At 23.0% G+C, this 19,907-nt stretch overlaps 1 protein-coding gene across 1 annotated transcript in view; it reads left to right on the top strand.

The window, feature by feature from the left end:
* The window catches only part of LOC117178885 (WD repeat-containing protein 3), a 52,489-nt gene extending 34,627 nt beyond the window's left edge, over positions 1 to 17,862 (top strand). The window contains exons 10-14 of the mRNA XM_033370411.1: positions 3,965 to 4,234; positions 8,146 to 8,388; positions 12,106 to 12,272; positions 17,334 to 17,556; positions 17,643 to 17,862. Coding sequence (XP_033226302.1) covers positions 3,965 to 4,234; positions 8,146 to 8,388; positions 12,106 to 12,272; positions 17,334 to 17,556; positions 17,643 to 17,807 — 1,068 coding nt within the window. The 3' untranslated portion in view covers positions 17,808 to 17,862. The remainder of the gene's footprint in view (positions 1 to 3,964; positions 4,235 to 8,145; positions 8,389 to 12,105; positions 12,273 to 17,333; positions 17,557 to 17,642) is intronic.
* Positions 17,863 to 19,907: the final 2,045 nt, after the last annotated feature.

Here is a 19,907-nt window from a genome sequence, read left to right as displayed (position 1 = left end):
AAAGGATAAGATTGTAAAAAAAATATATAGATGTAAACGGAAAGATTGTAAGGAATGGAAGTCATGTAAACCCTTAGGGGACACATTATGAATAAAGAAGAATAAATTTTAATAATTTGAATGGTTTTCAAAGGCTTTTAAAGATTTAATGATATGCTAAAAAATTCCAGAATTTTTCAAAAGATTAAAAAAATTCAGAGTATTTCGGAAGATTTCAAAGGATTTGAAATATTTTAGTTTTTTTTTTAAGTTTTCAATTGAATATTTAAACTTTCATTAATTTGAATGTATTTCCAAGGGTTTTATAAATTTATCAAATTAAATTAAATTTTTACCCAAAAATAATTTGAAGAGATTTAAAAAGATTTGAAATATTTCACGATATTTTAAAAGATTCAAAGGAAATTTTAATAAATTTCAATCATTTGAATGGTTTTCAAAGTTTTAAAACATTTTAGGCTTTTTTTTAATTCCATGAAATTTTAAAGAGATTTACAGATTTTCATGGGATTTCAAAAGATTTCAACGGATTTGAAATATTTTGTGGGCTTTTAGTAGACTAAAAGGAATTTTTAATAGATTTCAATCATTTGTATGGTTTCCACAAGCATTTTAAGATTTTAAGGTATTTAAATAAAATTCAAATGAATTGTAATAGATTTCAATAATCTAAAGGTATTCCAAAGAAATTAAAAAACTTTTAGGGTACTTTTAAGAATTCTAAGGAATCTTAAAGAGCTTTAAATGTTCCGAGGGATTTCAAAATAATATAAAGCATTTTAAAGATTTTAGGGCATTTTAAAAGATTAGAAGACATTTTTAAGATATTTCAAAATTTTCAAGAAATTTCGAAGGATTTGAATTGTTTTAAAGGATTTAAAAATATGTCCAATGAATTTTAGAACTATTTCGAGGATTTGAATGACTTCAAGGGATTTCAAAACATTCGAAATGTTTTAAGGTATTTAAAAATTATATTTAAAGGAATTTTGAATAGATTTCAATTATGTTATGGAATCCTAAAGGATTTTAAATATTTTTCGGTATTATTAAAAATTCCCAGTTATTTTCAAAAGCCTCAAAGAATTTCAAAAAATTTTAAAAGATTCCAAGACATTTCCAAAAGCTTTGAAAAGTTTCAATGGACTTCAAAAGATTTCAATAATTTGAAGGGATTTTAAATGAATTTTCAATATTTTACGGCAATTTAAAAGACTTTAAGCCATTTTCAAGAGATTTAAACATTTTTAATGGATTTCTATGGATTTTAATTATTTTAGAAGCTGTAAAAAGTTTCAAGGGATATCAAAAGCTTTCATCAAAGGATTTTAAAAAAAGGATTTTTTAAAAAAGAATCTAAGGAGTTTTCAATTAAATTCAGAAATTTAATGAGGTTTTAAACGATCTAAAATATTTTAGGGCATTGTAAAAGATTTTAAGCCATTTTCAAAAGCTTAAAAAAGTTTCAAGGATTTTTAAAAGCTTTTAAATGATTTTAAACATTTTATCGAATTGAAAAGATTCCAAGGAGTTAATAATTTATTTCAATAATTTCAAGAGATTTAAAATGTTTGAAAATTGTTGAAGACTCCAAAGAATTATCAGGTATTTGAATCATTTGAAGAGGGTTTAAAAGGTTTTTTAAAATATTTTCGGGTATTTTAAATTATTCCAAGCCATTTTCAAGGGATTAGAATAATTTCAGGGGATTTCCAAAGTTTTTAATTATTTTAAGGAATTTTAAAGATTTTAGAGTACTTTTTTTTTAAATTCCAAGGAATTTTCAAGAGCTTAAAAAAATTGTAAGGAATTTGAAAATATTTTAATGGATTTGGCATATTTTAGGATATTTGATAAAATTCCAAGGAATTTTTAATGGTTTTTAATAATTTCATGGGACTTTAGAAGATTTGAAATATTTTATGGTATTTTAAAAGATTCGAAGGATTTTTTTTAATCTGGAAAGTTTCAAGGGATTTCAAGAGATTAAACAAATTTTAAGGACATTTCCGAGGATTTTAATGATTTTAAGCAATTTAAACATATGGCCATACGGTTGTAAAGTATTTTCTAGAATTTCGAAAGCTATAAAGTTTCAAGATATTTTGAAAGATTCTAAGGGATTTTATCAGATTTCCGAGGATTTCAATTATTTTAAGGGATTTTCAAAAGCTCACAAGGTATTTTAATCAATTTTCTAGGATTTAAGCAAATATCAGATTGTATAGAATTTCACGTGATTTTATTATATTTTAATGGATTTCCAACAATATAATCACAAGAAGTGAAGGATTTAATAGGGTTTCCAAGATTTTTTTCAATTTATTTAAATTAATTTGGAATTATCTCTGAAATAATTTTGAATTCTTTAGATTTCTCTTAAATTTTCTGAATTCACTTGAATTCTTCTGAATTTTACTCATTAAATTACATTTTTTTTATTCATCCTGAAGTCTTTTAAACGCATTTTTCTCTTCTCCTTTAAATTCATCTGAATTCACTTCACTTTAACCGAAGTCAATGGAGTTTTTTAAACAAATTTTCGAAATCTTCTAAATTTAAATTGAATTAAAATTATTTTTAATTTAAATTGAATTGTTTTAAAGGCGTGAAAAATCAAAAATTAGAAGCTTTTGAAATCACCAAGTTTGGGGTAAAAAACTTGTTTAGTTGATTAACTGTGAATATAAATTAATTAATGATTTTAAAAATTGAACTGTACTTTACGGGTTAAGAATTGAATAATAATTGATTTTACAAGATGATTTAAAACTTAAGAATTGCCATATTTTAACAAAAAATTGAGAAATGTTTAAGAATTTTGAAGGGCTTCCAAAGAATAAAAAACAGTTTTTAAGATTCCTAGAAAAATTTCAAAATAGCTTTTGATATTGAAAAATTAATTTTAAGAGAATACTTGGACAGATATAAATATTTCCAAAATGGTCAAAAATAAATTTGGAAGATTTTAAGGGAATATTTTTAATTTTCAGGATTTTAAAAGAGATTTAGGAAAAGTTTTAGGGAAGAATTCGAACCTATGATTTTCAGAATCAAAATATAGTAACTGATGTCATTCCAAATAAAAAAATATATTTTTTATGAAAAATGTTAAATCCAATTTTTGAAAAATGATTGCATTTTAATAAGTCTTTTATGGCTCTTAAACATTTAAAAAAATTTTTTCCAAAGAAAAGATTGTTTAAACAAATAATTATATTTTAAGATTATTCAGTTAGCTTAAAAATTGGAAACTGTAGAGTTGTAGAGAATGTTCTCCTGAAAAAATAAGCCGTAATTCAATAAAATGAAATTATTTTTCAAAAATTGGTAAGAAACGCAGGTCAGGAAAAATTGAATTGCAAAAAAAATGGTTAAAATTAATGTTTTTTGTGAATTTGAACATTTTTCATTAAAAAAATTATGTTTTTTATTTGGAATGACATCAGTTTTAATATTTTGACACTTAAAATAATAGAAAAACTATTTCTTTTAGACATCTGACTTGGCACGACAACTACCTTAAAAGATGTTTAGAAGTTCTGAAAAAATTACAAAAAAAAAATTTGATTTGAAAAAATGTAAAACAAGTAGATGTTTCGAGGTTTTGAAATAAAATTTTGAAGATTTTAAAGGGTTTTTAAACTATTTAAAATCTAAACAATCCAACTTCTGATATAAGAAATGTTCAATTTATTAAAAAAATGTAATCATTCAAATTTTAATATTTCTATCTTGAAAGGGCTTTAAATTATTTGCAACTCAGTTTTTATTACTTCAAATGGAAATTATTTTTAGCTTTAGAGTACGAATTTTTTAGTTTCATTGACCGAAAAAATGCTAGTGAACCGGGACCCTAGGAACTTTCTTTAATAAATAAATACAAAGCCAAAAAAAATGCGATAATTAAATTTCTTTTAAAGAAAAAGTTTAAAAAATTAAAATTTATCACTTATATTTTCAGTTCTGGATATCTCTTTACGGTCACAAACTTCCTGTACTGTGCATGGATATCTCGAGTGATTCGACTCTAATTGCAACCGGGTCTGCCGACCGTAACATAAAAATCTGGGGTATGGATCATGGAGATTGCCACAAGTCGATATTCGCCCACGACGATTCTGTGACCGGATTGGCTTTTGTGCCCAAGACTCATTACTTTTTCACTTGTGGAAAAGACGGAAAAGTCAAAGAATGGGACGCCGATATTTTCCAAAAAATCATTACCCTCCAGGTAATTGAACCATTCCATCTTCTTCTAGAAAACTAATTTATTTTCTTACAATGATCACAGTTTACCCCATTTTTCCCCGTAAATTTGAAAAATCCCCTAAAAGAGCTAAAAATCTAATAATTTAAATCAATTTTCCCTCTTTTTTTTTACAAAGTTTCGATTCATTTTTGGGAAATCATAAACAGAAATTCAAGCTATTAGAACAAAGACCCTTGCGGAAGAGATACTTTTTGATGAGAGAAATTTAAAATATTTCTGAAACTTCAAGAAAGAAAAAAACTACAACCAAATTCTTGAAATTTTAAACCGAAAAGACGTATTTTCTACCAAAATAGTTGAATTTTCAACTTTTTTTTCTTTAATTTGATAAATTTATAAAAACCCTTGGAAATACATTCAAATTAATGAAAGTTTAAAAAATTCAATTGAAAACTTTAAAAAAAACTAAAATATTTCAAATACTTTGAAATCTTCCGAAATCCTCTGAATTTTTTAAATCTTTTGAAAAATTCTGGAATTTTTTAGCATATCATTAAATCTTGAAAAGCCTTTGAAAACCATTCAAATTATTAAAATTTATTAAAAATTCCTTTTAGTCTTCTAAAAGCCCCCAAAATATTTCAAATCCGTTGAAATCTTTTGAAATCCCATGAAAATCTGTAAATTTCTTTAAAATTCCATGGAATAAAAAAAAGCCTAAAATGTTTTAAAACTTTGAAAATCATTCAAATAATTGAAATTTATTAAAATTTCCTTTACTTCTTTTAAAATATCGTGAAATATTTCAAATCTTTTTAAATCTCTTCAAATTATTTTTGTAAAAATTTGATTTAATTTTATAAATTTATAAAAATTCAAGCTATTAGAACAAAAAAGACCCTTGCGGAAGAGATACTTTTTGATGAGAGAAATTTAAAATATTTCTGAAACTTCAAGAAAGAAAAAAACTACAACCAAATTCTTGAAATTTTAAACCGAAAAGACGTATTTTCTACCAAAATAGTTGAATTTTCAACTTTTTTTTCTTTAAACGAAGTTTTTTTTGTTGCTTTTAAAGTTTTCACCCAAATAATTATCAAAATTCCAACCAGATTCTGGAATTTTCATACCAAAAATAAGAATTGTTTACCAAAAGAGTTCAATTTTTAACAAAAAAACTTCAAGTTTCAATTAAAGCGATGAATTTTTAACAAAGCAGTTTAACTATCAACTAAGAAGTAGAAATGTCTTAGAAAATTTGGAAAGCTAAACCAAAAAAACTTTTCAGTTAAGAAGGAAAAGAATTCTAATTAAATTGTGTAATTTTAAAGTCAAAAACACGATTTTTTACTATATAATTCAATTTTGAACTAAAAAATAATTTTACCTTGAAAAAATTAATTTAAAAAAAACGAATTTGCAATTAAAATTATAATTCTTCAACCGAAAAAAGATAAATTCTTCAAGAAAATTGTTGAACTTTAAGGCAAAAAAATGTATAATCAAGAAGATTAATTTTAAACAGAAAAAGACAATTTTTTTACTAAGATTTTCAGCAACAAATAATTGGCTTTTTAGCAAAGTAGTTAAATTTTTCCTAATCAGTTGAATTTTGAATAAAAAATATGAATTTTCAATAAAAAATGTTACATTTGATATTTTAACCAAAAAAGTTTTGAATTGTAAATGAACAGATTATTTCAGTCAAGAAAGAAAAAACAATTCAACAAAAAAAATACATTTTCAACAACAAAAAAATATATTTTTTAACTAATAATGGAGTAGCTACATTTTTAGTTTAAAAAGTGATGACTCTTCAGCCTAGAAAGATGAAATCTTAACGAAAAGTGTAATAGTTGATATTTCAATCAAAAAGGATTTTAATGTCAAATCAAAAACAATAGAATTCATACAAAAATACAATTTTTTATCAAAATAAATGATTTTCCAACGAAAAAACATTTTCTCATTAAAGAGAAAAAAAAATACAACAAAATTTTTGAATTTTTCAGCCAAAAAGACAAATTTGCTACCAAAACAGTCTAACTTATAACCAAAAAATTGTTCAGTCAAGAAAGATAAAAATTTCAACCAAATTCATGAATTTTCAACGAAAAAATTAATTTTTAACTCAATAGTTGAAGTTTTCAGCAAAATAGTTGAATTTTCAACAAAAAGCATTAATTTTCAAACAAAGAATTTAATTCTCCACTAAAAAAATGAATTTTCATGTAAGAAAGTGAAAAATCCAACTACAGTGTAATTGTCAAGCGAAAAACACGATTTTTTACAACACATTTAAATTTTCAACTAAAAAATATATATTTTTAACTAAAAATGGAATAGTTCAATTTTAAGTCAAGAAATCAATGTGAAAAAAAGAATTTTCCAAAAAGTTGTTTAATTATCAACCAAAGATATGAATTATCAACTAAAATTGTATTAAAAGAATATATAAATTTTTGGAGATTTCGAACAAAAAATTTAGAAGTTGTGTGAGGATTATGAAGGGCTTCAAAGTAGTAAAAATCATTTGTTTAAAATGCCTAGGAAACTTGAAAATGATTTTTTATTTAAAATAAAAAATTAATTTCAAAAATCTTTAAAAAGATCTAGAAAGTTTTACAAAATTGTCAAACATTAATGTGAAAGATTTTAAGGAAATTTCTTTTAATTTGGCAGGATTTAAAAGAAATCTAAGAACAATTTAAATAATTTTAAAAGATGTTTCGAATTTCTGAAAATTTGTCAAAAATAATATAAAATTTTTAAAATGTAAAGCAACATGATTTTTTAAGAATTGAAATAAAATTTTGAAGCATTTGAAGGATTTCAAACTATTAAAAATAAAAATAATTTTTCTTATAATTTAAGACGTGTTCAGTTAAAAAAATAAAAATATAATCGTTCATTTTTAATGTTTCCAGCTTAAAATTGCTTTTATTTTATACGTGTAAATTATTGAGTCTTTGAATACAAATTTTTGGGATTAAAAAACTTTTAAAGTTTAAAATTCAAGAGTTTCGCTTTGCGTGCTTTAATTTGCAGCTCAGTTTTTATTACTTCAATTTTTTAATTTCATTGACCGTTTACGAACAAGATTAAAAAACTACATTTTTAGGGGGACAAAAATGATCCCGGTCTCAAAAATATTTAGAAAAATAAAAAAGGTGAGTTTTTTCCCGAAATCATACTTTTTTCATGTTTTAAGAATTCGATGAAAATAATAAAAAAGATTTTCCGAAAAACCTCACCTTTTTTATTGTTCTGAATATTTTTTAAAAAGTTTTTACTAATCAAAGAATGGCGCCTTATCAGAATCTTGCGGGCTAAACCATTTTTGAGACCAGGAGAATTTTCTTTCATCTAAAAACTTTTATCTTAAATTTTTTTCGTATCTATCATTGTTTCCAAGAAAAAGTAGAAAAATCTTTTGTAATAGAAAAAAGAATTCGGCTAGCTACAAAAGTCATTCTCCAAGTATCAAACTTACAAGATATCTTCAATACCAAAGTGCAAGTTCAAAAACAAAAATTGATACAAAATTTGAAGGTGGCTTTTTTGAGAAAATCAATTTTCAATTTTTTCAGAAAACCCGCAGCCTTTTGTTAATTTTAAACCTTTTTGTCAATTTTTCGGCGGATTTTTAAAGAAGACGATGAACGATATTAGAGTCAAAAAGAAAATACTAAATATCTCAATTATGTCAAAAGTTATAAAAGTTTAAAGAGAAAAATTCGGGGTTTTTTTTTTTAAATAAAGGACAAAATTCCAATACACATAACTTTTCAGAAAAAATTTCTATAAAAAACAACATATTTCTTCCTCGAGAGGTTCTGCGATTTCAAGTGTAGGGCCCTTTTCTGATTTGAAATGGATTCGGTCTTATTAATAATTGATAATAAATATTATTAATATTAATGTCTTATCAGGGACATTCGGGGGAAGCTTGGAATTGTGCCGTTTCGCCAAATGGCACTTTTGTCGCGTCCTGTGGGTCTGATAAAGTAGTGAGACTTTTCGAAAGAACAGCAGAGACACTCGTTTTGGAAGATGAGGCTGAAGAAGAGAGAGAAAGACAAGAAAATGAACTGGCAACGGGAGAAACTACTACTGTTCCGGGACAGAAGACGATGCCGTTGCCTTCAAGGAAGACAGTCACGAGTGAAAAAGGGGTAATTTTTAAAAATATTTTTCAATTTCCTTTTCTAATTGTTTAAAAACCCTCCAAAACCGCAAAATTTGACGATTTTTCACGAAAATCAGGGAATAGGAGAGGAAAAAATGATTTTACAACGAAATAGTTGAGTTTTTTTAGCTAAAAAAGAACGAATGTTCTAGAAAACAGTTGACTTTTAAATTCGAAAATATTAATTTTCAATAAAAAAAGTTAATTTTCAAACAAGAAAGATGATTTTTAAACCAAATCGTTACATTTTTAACAAAAAGACCATTTATTTTAAGAAAATTTGTTAGAAAACAATTGAAGTTTGAATTAAGGAAAATGAATTTTCAATTTTTTAAGAAAAAAAGTTCATGTTTGTCTGAAAAGAAGTAAATTTTTAAAGCAAGAATAATTTTCAAATGAGGAGATAAATTTCAAATCATGAAAGCTATTGAATTCAAGAGAAAAAAATTTAATCAAATTGTTGTCAAAATTTTCAAGTAAAATGTTAATTTTTGGAGAAACATTAAATTTTTCCCAAAATTGTAGATTTTTCAACCCAAAAAGTAATGATCAACAAAACAGTTGAATTTTTAACCCAAAAATTTGAATTTTCAACCAGATATTGAATTTTCTCCAAAAATAATATATTTCTTAAGAAAATAAAAATGGTTAACAAAACCGTTGAATTTTTAACCCGAAATTTATATTTTCAACCCAAATGCTTATTTTCAACCAAATATTACATTTTACCCCAAAATAATAGAATTTAAACAAACAAAAAAAAAGAATTTTCAACAAACCAGTTGTTAATTTTCAACCAAATATTGAGTTTTCTCTATAAATAATGGAATTTTCAATAAAAAAAAAAGAATGACCAAAACCGTTGAATTTTCCAGTAAAAAAATACGACTTTTTAACAAAACAGTTGAATTTTTGACAAGAAATTTATTTTTCTACTAAATATGGAATTTTCTAACAAAATAATATAATTTCAAACTAAAAAAAAACTTTCAAAAATGCAATTAAATATTCAAGGCAATAAAATGAATTTTCTACGAAACAGTTGAATTTTCTATTCCAAATAATGAATTCTCAACAATAAATTTCATTTTGAACCAAATAGTTCAATTTTCTAGCAAGAAATATAATTTTTTTAACCAGAAGTGGATTAGTCACATTTTAACTTCAAAAAATTAATTTTCAATTCAAAAGAATTAATTTTTAACCAAATAATTCAATTTTCAACAAAATAGATGAATCTGCAACTATTAAAATTAATTTAAAAAAAAATCGTAAACTTTCATTCAAGTAGTGTAATTGTCAGCCAATTAGATTATTTTTTTATAAAAAAAACGAATTTTCACCAAAATATATGAATTCTTAACCAAAGAGTTGAATTTTCAATTAAAAACTATCCATTTGCGGCCAAAAATATAATAGTTAAATTCCCAGTTAAGAAAATATGACTTTTTAAGAAAATAGTTGAATGTTTAACCCAAAAATATGAATTTTTAACCGAAAAGTTTATTTTCAACAAAATAGTTGAATCTTGAACCCGAAAAGTCTCAAAAATCCGTAAATTTGATTAAATTAATTGTAAAATAATTCAAATTCTTAACTCTTTAAGTAAAAATATTGCATTTTTAACAACAGAGATGATTTTTCGAAAAAAATTTGAAATTTCCACACAAAAAAAGATTTTTCAACAAAATACATGACTGTCAATGAAATAGTTGAATTTTCAACTAAAACAGATCAATTTTCAACCAAATACTTGAATTATAAGTAATAAAGATCAGCTCTCAATCAAAAATGAAAGAGTCAAATGTTTTATTAAAAAAATTAATTTTCATTAAAAAAAGGAATAAATTTTCCAATGAAGTGATGAATTTTCAACTAAATTGACGAATTTAACCATAATAGTTTAATTATCAACCAAAAAGATTCATTTCTACCAAAAAAATACGAATTTTCAACTAAAGAAGATAAATTGTTAACCGAAAATTGTATATTTAAGTTTTCAGTTAAAAAAATTAATTTACAACCAAAGAGATCAATTTATAACTAAAGTTATGTATTCAGTTGGAATAGTTACATTTTTAGTTTAAAAGAAAATAATTTTCGACAAATAAAATAAGTTTAAAAAATAATATTCAACTAAATTCATAAAAATTTAACAAAAAAGTTCATTCCAACAAAAACGAAAAATTCCCAACAATATACATGTTTGTTTAACTGAAAATTAATAATTCTCAACCAAAAAAACATACATTTTCAAATAAATAGTTACATTTTCAAAGAAAGTGATGAATTTTCAACTAAAATAATAAATCTTTAAACAGACAAATGATTATTGAACCAGAAGATAAATGTTTAACTAAGACGATTAATTTCTGTAAAAAGAGACGAAATTTAAATTAAAAAGGATTCTTTTTCAACCAAAAATTGAATAGTTAAATTTTCAATAAATGAAAGTAATCTTCAATCAATGAGATAAATTTTCTACCAAAAATACGATTTTTTAACCAAATACCAAAAATAGAGTAGTTAAGTTTTAGGTTTAAAAAAAAATCCACAAAAAAACACATGTTTTCAGACAAAGTAATTAATTTTAAACTAAATTAATGAATATTTAGCTGGAATACTTGAATTTTCAAACAAGCACATTAATTCTTTGCCAAAAAGATGGTTTTTTAACAAAATGTTTGAATTTACAACTAAAACAGAGCAATTTTTAATAAAAAATGGAATAGTTAAATTTTCAGTTGAAAAAATTAGTAATGAAGATCAATTTCTATCAAAACAGGAGACATTTCAATTCAAAAAATATAATTTTTTAATCAAGAATTGAATAATTAAGTGTTTTAGTTAAAAAATTAATGTTCAACTACAGAAATGAATTTTTTACCTCCAAAAAAATGAGTTTCAACAAAATACATGAATTTTCAGCCAAATAGTTCAATTTTCAACCAACAAAATATTAATTTTTATCCAAAAATGGAATGGTTGAATTTTAAGTTAAGAAAAGATGACTTTTTAACAAAACAATTTAATGTTTCAGCCCAAAAACGTGGATTTTTAGCAAAACAGTTAATTGTCAACGAAATAGTTGAACCTTTAACCCAAAAAGACCAATTTTCAACAAAACAGTTGTATTTTGAACCGAAATAATAAATTTGGAATAAAAAAGGGGTAAATTAGCGACATAATAATAGAATTTTCAACCAGATAATAAATTTTTAACTAAAAAATATGAACAGTTGACTTTTAATTTAAAAAGAATATAATTTCAACCGAGAATATTTAAATTCTCTTATTAGGTTTCATTAATTAATTTCGCGTTTAAGCGAAAATACGAGAAAAGGGGGAAGTTTATAAAAAACATTGGGAAAAGAGGAATTATTTTCAACCCTCAAACGGTACACTCCAACCCAGCATACATAAACGGTACACTGGTGCGAGTTGGTGTGTTTGCAATGTTAATATCAAATATTTAATATATTGAACATATAATAAACAACTATCATATATCACACATATTAAATATATGTGGGGATAATCCGCTGCAACTGTGTGTGCGTAAATGCCAATAAAATGAAAAAACTTCGGGTGCGAATTCGCACCAGTGTACCCTTTGTGGGTTGAAAATTTAAAAGGGGGGTGGGGGTATTGGGGAAAGAGTGATACATCTCTCTTAATTGGATCATACGACTTTTATTTGCAGGCAGAGTTAATTATGGAATGTATAGAGATATCGAAAGAATATAAAGAACAAGAATTATCAATCGATCCCTCGAAACCAACACCTCCCCTACCTTTGCAAATGCAGATGTATCAGTGTGATTCAGTCGAAGATTATCTGTTAGAAATCTTGAAAAGAATCAGAGCAAGGTGAGAGAAAAAGTATTGAATTTAATTTATTTAGAAGCTTTCTTTGTTCTTTATATATTAAGGTGGTTCAAAAATGCTCTGGAAATTTGTTTTTCTTCCAAATTTCATCTATTTGAAATATTCTTGAAATTTGTTATGTGGATCATATTAAATATAAATTTTTCTTTAAGCAGTTACTAAGAACTTTTTTCTTAAAATTAATATTTTTTTTTTTTTTATTTCTAACTAAAAAATCAAAGAAAATCTCAATATTAAAAAAATTCGCAACCTTTTAGCATTACTCTTAAAGAAGACAGTTATAAACAATAATATATTGTTTAGATAATTATGTCTAATAAATTTCATTAATTATTGTCTCGCTAAGTTAGAATGGACAAAAAGAGTTTCTCTCTGCAAAAAGTAAAAAAATTTCAGAAAAAACCACAACTCATCACCATTACTATCGGAGAAGATAGAAACGATAATGATTTGTTTAAGCAATTATTTTTGTTAAATTGCATTCATTTTTACCTCTCTCCAAGTAAAAAATGGACACATAATTTAATATTTCACAAAAAATCGAAACTTTCTAGCTTTATTCAAAGAGAATATTATTACAAATATTTATAAATTGTTTAAAAAATTATTTTTGTTAACTAAAATTAATTATTATCTTATTCTAAATGGAAGGAGTTAAAATTTTCTCATTTCTAATTCAAAGCTTTCAGGTTTGAACAATTTTATTTTGAATTCAAGAATCTCAAATTTTTATGAATGCAGATTAAAATTATATAAAAAAATTTTAATTCGAAGCGATTAAAATTTAAAAATTTAAATGCTAAATTAAATATTTCAAAGTAAAAGCTTGTAAAATTACAGAAACCTAAATTTTTGTGAAATTTAAACAATTATTATTTAACACAAAAATTTATTGGACAAATTCTAAAATAATAAAATTAATTCACCTTTATTATAATCCTTCAAAATAGAAGAAAGTTTCAATAATAAACTTTTGAAATTGAATTATTGTAAAAAAAAACATTCCAGAAACTTAAACAAATCCAAACTTGATCTAAAGCTATAACAAAATATAGTCGAGAAGAATTGTGATATTAATCATTTTTAAATTTTCAATTGTGCTATTCGAAATTCAACTATTTCCATTTTAATCGCAAAATTTATACTTATGATAGAAAAAAATGAAAATGTAAATTTTACCATCAAAATTCAGAATTTTAAAATTGTAACCATAAAAATTAAAGAAATTATTCAATTATTTAATCGAAAAAAATTTTTTTTTTTAATTGAGGTTTAAATATAAAACTTTTTGGGACATTTTCTAAATAAAATAATGCAGTATTCAATGCCTGATTCTAAAATCTGCTAATTTTCGAGGTTTAAATTAAAAAAATTATTGTCTTAATTTTTAATTATTTTTAAATTATTCTGGAGACATTTATTTAAAAATTATTTAATTACAATTCCTTTAAACTGAAAAGTGTGCAGCTATCAAATATTTCAATTTAATACTCTAAGATTTCGAAGAATTTGAAAACAAGACAGTTTTGTACGTTTAAAATTGAAACCGAACTATTTAGAATATTTAAATCTATAATTATTAAATTTGAAATCAAACGATTTAAAATATTTAAATCTAAAATTATAAAATTAAAAACTATGAAGACTTTTAATATTAATTTTTTTCAATTCTGAAATATTTTTAAGTAAAATGTCAGGACAAAAATTTGCGATTAAAATTAAAATCTTTGAATTTCGAAAATCATAATTGATATTTCAAAAATGCTTAATTCCTACCCGGTTAAATTTACTTAAAGTAATAAATTATATTTAGTTTATGTAGAATAATTCAATCTGAATGGTTTATAATAAAAAAAATTGTCCATTTTGAACGGTGAAAGTAAAGGTTTTATTTTTTTATTATTAATAATTTTGATTAATTCGTAATAATGATATATTTATCGTCTTGAAAATTTCTATACATAGTTTTAATTTAAAATTAGAGTTTTTAATGTTTAATTCTAAAACAGTTTAATCTTTGAGGCCTTGAAACTAAAGTTTTTTTTTAAATATTCAAAATTTCATATTAAAAGCCTTGATAAACATTTTTGAATTTCATAATTTTATACTTAAATTTTGAGTTGATTGAATGAAGCAATTGCAAATTAAAAAGCTTAATATTGTGCAATTTCAAAAAATGAAATCTTATAGCAGTATTGTTTTGTATTCTTTATTTTTATTTTTAATTTAGGATCTGAAAATTGTCCAATTATTCGAAAAATTTTAGAATGAATAAAACAATTTTAAAGGCAGATCTGATATTAAAAATTTTTTAATTGAATTTAAAATAAAAAAGTTGAAAATTATTTCCCCTTTCATAGTTTTTAATTTTGCAATTGAAATTGAATTGGTTGAATTTCGGAAAGTATAATTAGTAATTTAATAAATAATTGAAGTTAAGTTTTAACGTTCCGGAGTAGAAATATTTCCATCTTTAATATTTCCTATTAAAATTACTATTTATTTTGAACGTTTTTTTTTTAGAATAATGCAATTCATTTTTTATTTTAGAAAAATTTGTTTAATCAGCTTTAATATTAGATCATCATTTTATTATTTAATAATTTAAAATTCCAGAATTTCAGAAGCTCTAAAATCATACTAGTTTCGGGATCCTTCAAATCAAATTTAAATTGTTTAATTTTTCGCACTCCGACTTAGAAATTATACAATTCAGCTCCCTCTTCTAATTAAAATGTTCAAAATCGTTCGTATATTTTTTTTAATGACAGATGCATACAATTCGAAATTATTGTTTTAAAAATATTTAAAAACTTATATTAAAAAATTCATAATGGATTTTTTAATTTGTATATTCTTTTGTATATAATAAGAATAAGAATATTACCGAGAATATAATCGAGAAATAAATTCTCTGAGTATTTATGAGAATTTTAGAATTTATTTTAATTTATAAAAAATTACATTTTTCGTTAACTTGGAAAGATTTTGGAAAACATTTTTTTTCACTATAAAAGATGGCTTTTTAACAAAATACTTGAATTTCCAACAAAATAATTAAAAAGACGAATTTCCAACAAATAAAGATTTTTCACTCAAAAATTTAAATAAAAGTTTACCTAAATTATTGAACCTCCAAGTTAGAAATAAAATATGAATTTTGAACAAAAAATTAACTTTCCACAAAACTAATGCATTTTTGCCCAACAAAAATGAAATTTCAAACTAAAAAAATAGTTTTTCTTACCAAAAAAGGCAAATTTTTAAATAAAAAAGATCAATCTTTACAAAATGGAAAAGGTACATTTTCTGTTAAAAAAAAGATGAATCTTCAACAAAATACTTAAACTTTTAACCCAAGAGATGAATTTTCAACTAAAAATATAAATCTTTAATAAAAAAGTGATTTCTTAACAAAGTGATTCAAACAAATTAGTTGAATACTTGAGTAAAGAGGAATGATTTTAAAGAAAAATTTGGATTTTTATTTTAGAAAAAAGAATGAAATTTCTTCTAAAACAGATGAAGTTTTAAATCAATTTTTAACAAAACAAAAAAAAAAGTTTATACAAAAAAAATTGAATTTTCAATCCAAAAAGACGAATTTTTTCAACCATAAAGTATGAATTTTTAACAAAAGAGTTGAATTCTCTACCAAATAGTTGCATTTTCATCTTAAAAAAATTAAATTTTGTACTAAAACAGATAAATTTGTAATAAAAAATTACGAAAATCCGGTTTCAAGTAAATAAAAAGAAAAAGAAAAATTTTTAAAAAGTTACATTTTTATCCAGAAAATATTTCAGTTATTTTTTCAACACCGACTATTATATTTAAACAGTAGAATTTTTAACAAAAATTATTACTTTAAAAAAAATTGTTGAATTTTCATCCAACTGTTGCATTCTATCCAAGAAAGATTTGATTTCTTCTAATTCAGGTGAATTTTAAAATCAACCAGACAAAATTTAAAAAAAATACTTGAATTTTTAACCGAAAAGTTACATTGTCTTTCAAGAATAATGAAATTTCTGCTAAAACAGATGATTTAAACAAAACAAAACTTTAAAAAAATAGTTAAATTTTCATCCAAAGAAGTTCTCAGTTCACTTTCTAACACCAAAATAAGAATAGTAAACAATTTGCAACCAAAATGGATATCTGTTTAGGAAAATTATTCACCTTTCAACTAAATAATAAAATTTGTAACTAAAAGGATAATCTTCAGAAGAAAATTGCGAATTTTGAAAATTCTAATCTGAAAGGATTACATTTTTAAAGTTTTTAACTTGTCAGATTTTCGAAATTTTATTCCTAAATTATTCAGATTCAAAATTCTTAAATTAAAAATAAGATTGTTAAATTGTAAACGCTTTGAATTAGAAATGGTACAATTTCAACTCCTTTTTAATAAAATTGTCCGTTTAAAAAAATTGTAATCTGAGATTTTTCAATTTGGAACGTTTTTAATTTCTTTGAATGTTAAGTGAACGAATTTTCAAAATTCTGTTTGAAAAATATTTCACTTTTAACGTTTTGAACTTGTCCAATTTTAGAAATTTTCTTATAATCTAAAATTATTGAAGTTTGCAATTCTTATCTTTAAAATAAAACTGTTTCATTTTATAAGCTTTACATTAGAAATGATACAATTTCAAATCTTTTCTAATAAAGTTATCCAATTTTCAAAATTTAATCTAAAAGTTTACAATTTGGAACGTTTTTAATTAGAAATAATATTATTTGGAAAACATTTATTTCAATTAATAAGTGTCCATCCTGATTTTAGTTTAAAGGTTTTGAATTTTGAAAGTTTTTTCTTCAATTTAAAATCATCCAATTTTGAATGCTTTTGTTCGGAAGTGATACAAGTTCAATCCCTTTTCATTTCATTCGAAATAATGTCCTTTTTCAAAATGTTATCGATATAAAATATTTGGAATTGGATATCCATGAAAATTCGAAGAAAAATAAAATGTTGGACCCAATCTATTGAATATTCATAATTTTGGATTTATATATTTAATAATTAATGTTTTGCAGCGATTTGGATGAAGCTTTGCTCGTATTGCCATATTCGGTAGCTTGTGAAGTATTAAAAATGCTTCCGAAATTGCTCAAGAGACAATATAAAGCAGAATTAGTCTCAAAAGTGGCTCTTAGTTTAGTTAAAGCGCACCATGGTCCAATCGTAGCCAGTCAGGAACTTTTGCCAATTTTGGAAGAAGTTAATAAACTTGCTATGAAACAAATTTCCAATCTGAGGGTACGATTTTTTTTTTACATTTTAATTGCAGTTCTATTCACAGGTGGAAGCTGATAACTTCTTTTTTTTTTTAATTATAAAAACAGGATTCGATTGGATTCAATATGTATGGCTTGCTTTACAATCAACGTTTGCTCGAAGAAAACGAAGGACTTCAACTTTTTAGGGATGCAACTGACAAACGAAAACATAAACAGAAAATGAGAAGAAACAAAGAAAAGGCAGTGAAGAGAGCTCTTATGACTTTGTAGAGGAAATACAACAAAGAAATGAATCTTTATTGTAAATATATTTTTAGATCTTAAATGAAATCTTTTTTTTTATACATAAGTAATAACCTTTCCTGTTATCCTATTTTAATTTATTCAGGATGACTAATCAATTTTTTCCGTTGTTTTTAGGAATTTAATAATTATTTTTTATTTAGAAAGCTTTGAAAAATTATATTGCATGATATTCTTATATGTATTAGCAACATTGATTGACTCAAAAATTAAATTTTTAATTCATTTATTTTAAACCACTTCCAATCCCTAACTTTTCAAGTAAAAATATTACATTTTAAAGAAAATATATGGATTTTTAACCAAAATGTTGAAATTTCAACTAAAAAAGATCATTTTTCAATCAAAAACGGAATAGTTGAATTTTTAATTAAATAAATTAATTTTGCCACCAGCAAAAAGAAAACAAACAAATTTTCTACCGAAGTGATGAATTTTCCATTAAAATTATGAATATTTAATTAAAATACTTAAATTTTAAAACAAAAAGATAAATTGTCAATCAAAAACTGAATAGGTAAATTTTCAGTTGAAAAAATTAACGTTCAACCAAAGAGATGAATTTTATAACTAAAATTATTGAATATTCAGTTACATTTTTAATTTAAACGAAAATAATTTCCAACAAAAAAATAACTATATTTAGAAATAATATATGCATTTTTAAACTCGTGATGAATTTTCAACCAATTTTTAAACAAAAATGAAATAGTTAAATTGTCAGATCGAAAAATGATTTCCAACTAAGCTGATGAATTCTTAGCCAAAAAATTAATTTCTACTAAAAAATGTGATGTTCCAACCAAATACATAAATACCAAAATAATAAAAATTTTCATTTGAAAAGTATTAATTTTTAAACAAAAAAAAATTAAAATTTTCAAAAAAATATTTACATTTTCTAACAAGTGATAAATTTTTAACTAAAATGATAAATTTTCAAGCCATTTTTTAAACCAAAATTTAATAGTTAATTTTTTACGTTAAAAAAATAATTTTCAACTAAACTGATACATTTATAACTAAAATAATGAATCTTTAAATAAAATAGTGGTTTGTTCAACCAAAAAGATAATTAATTATTAAAAAGATACATTTTTAGCCGAGACGATTAATTTCTGCCATAAAATACGAAATTTTGAATAAAAAAGATTATTTTTCAACAAAAAAATTGAATAATAACAATTTTCAGTTGAAAAAATAAGAATTTTCAAACAAAAAAATACAATTTTTCAAAAAAATAGTTACATTTTCAAATAAGTGATGAATTTTTAACCAATTTTTAATCCAAAATGGAATAATTAAATTTTTTAGTTTAAAAAAATAATGTTCAACTAAACTGATACATTTTTGACCAAAAAATTAATTTCTACCAAAAAAGACGAATTTCCACCAAATATATGAGTTTTATCTAAAAAAGATAAATTATCAACCGAAAATTGAAGAATGTCAATTTTCAGTTTAAAAAAAATGATTTTCAACAACAAAAAAAACATTTTGAAAAAAATAGTTACATTTTCAAACAAAGTGATACATAATTTTTTAGCCGAGATGATTAATTTCTGCCAAAAAAATCGAAATTTCGAATAAAAAAGATTTTTTTTCCGCAAAAAATTGAATGGTTAAATTTTTAGTAAAAAAAATTTTCCATCAGAGAGATATATTTTTTGCCAAAAAATACGATTTTTCAACAAAAATCTTAAACTCTCAACCAAACTGTTATATTTTTAACCAAAGTGATGCATTTTCTACTAAAATGATGAATATTTAACTAAAATACTTCAATTTTCAACCAAAAATTGAATAGTTAAATTTTCAATTAAAAAATTAATTTGTAACCAAAGACATGAATTTTTAACAAAAATTATGGAATATTCAGTCGGAATAGTTTTATTTTAAGTTTAAAAGTAAATAATTTTTAACGAAAAAAAACAACCATTTTAAAAAATAATAGTTACATTTTCAAAAAAGTGATGATTTTTGAAATAAAATTATGAGTTTTCAACCAATTTTTTAACAAAAAATGGAATAGTTAAATTTTTAACTAAACTGATGAATTGTTAAACA

This window comes from Belonocnema kinseyi, chromosome 8 (genome assembly GCF_010883055.1).
Source record: "Belonocnema kinseyi isolate 2016_QV_RU_SX_M_011 chromosome 8, B_treatae_v1, whole genome shotgun sequence".
NCBI lineage: Eukaryota > Metazoa > Arthropoda > Insecta > Hymenoptera > Cynipidae > Belonocnema > Belonocnema kinseyi.
The sequence above is the reverse complement of the archived record's forward strand: the minus strand, read 5'-3'. Positions and strand labels throughout refer to the sequence as shown.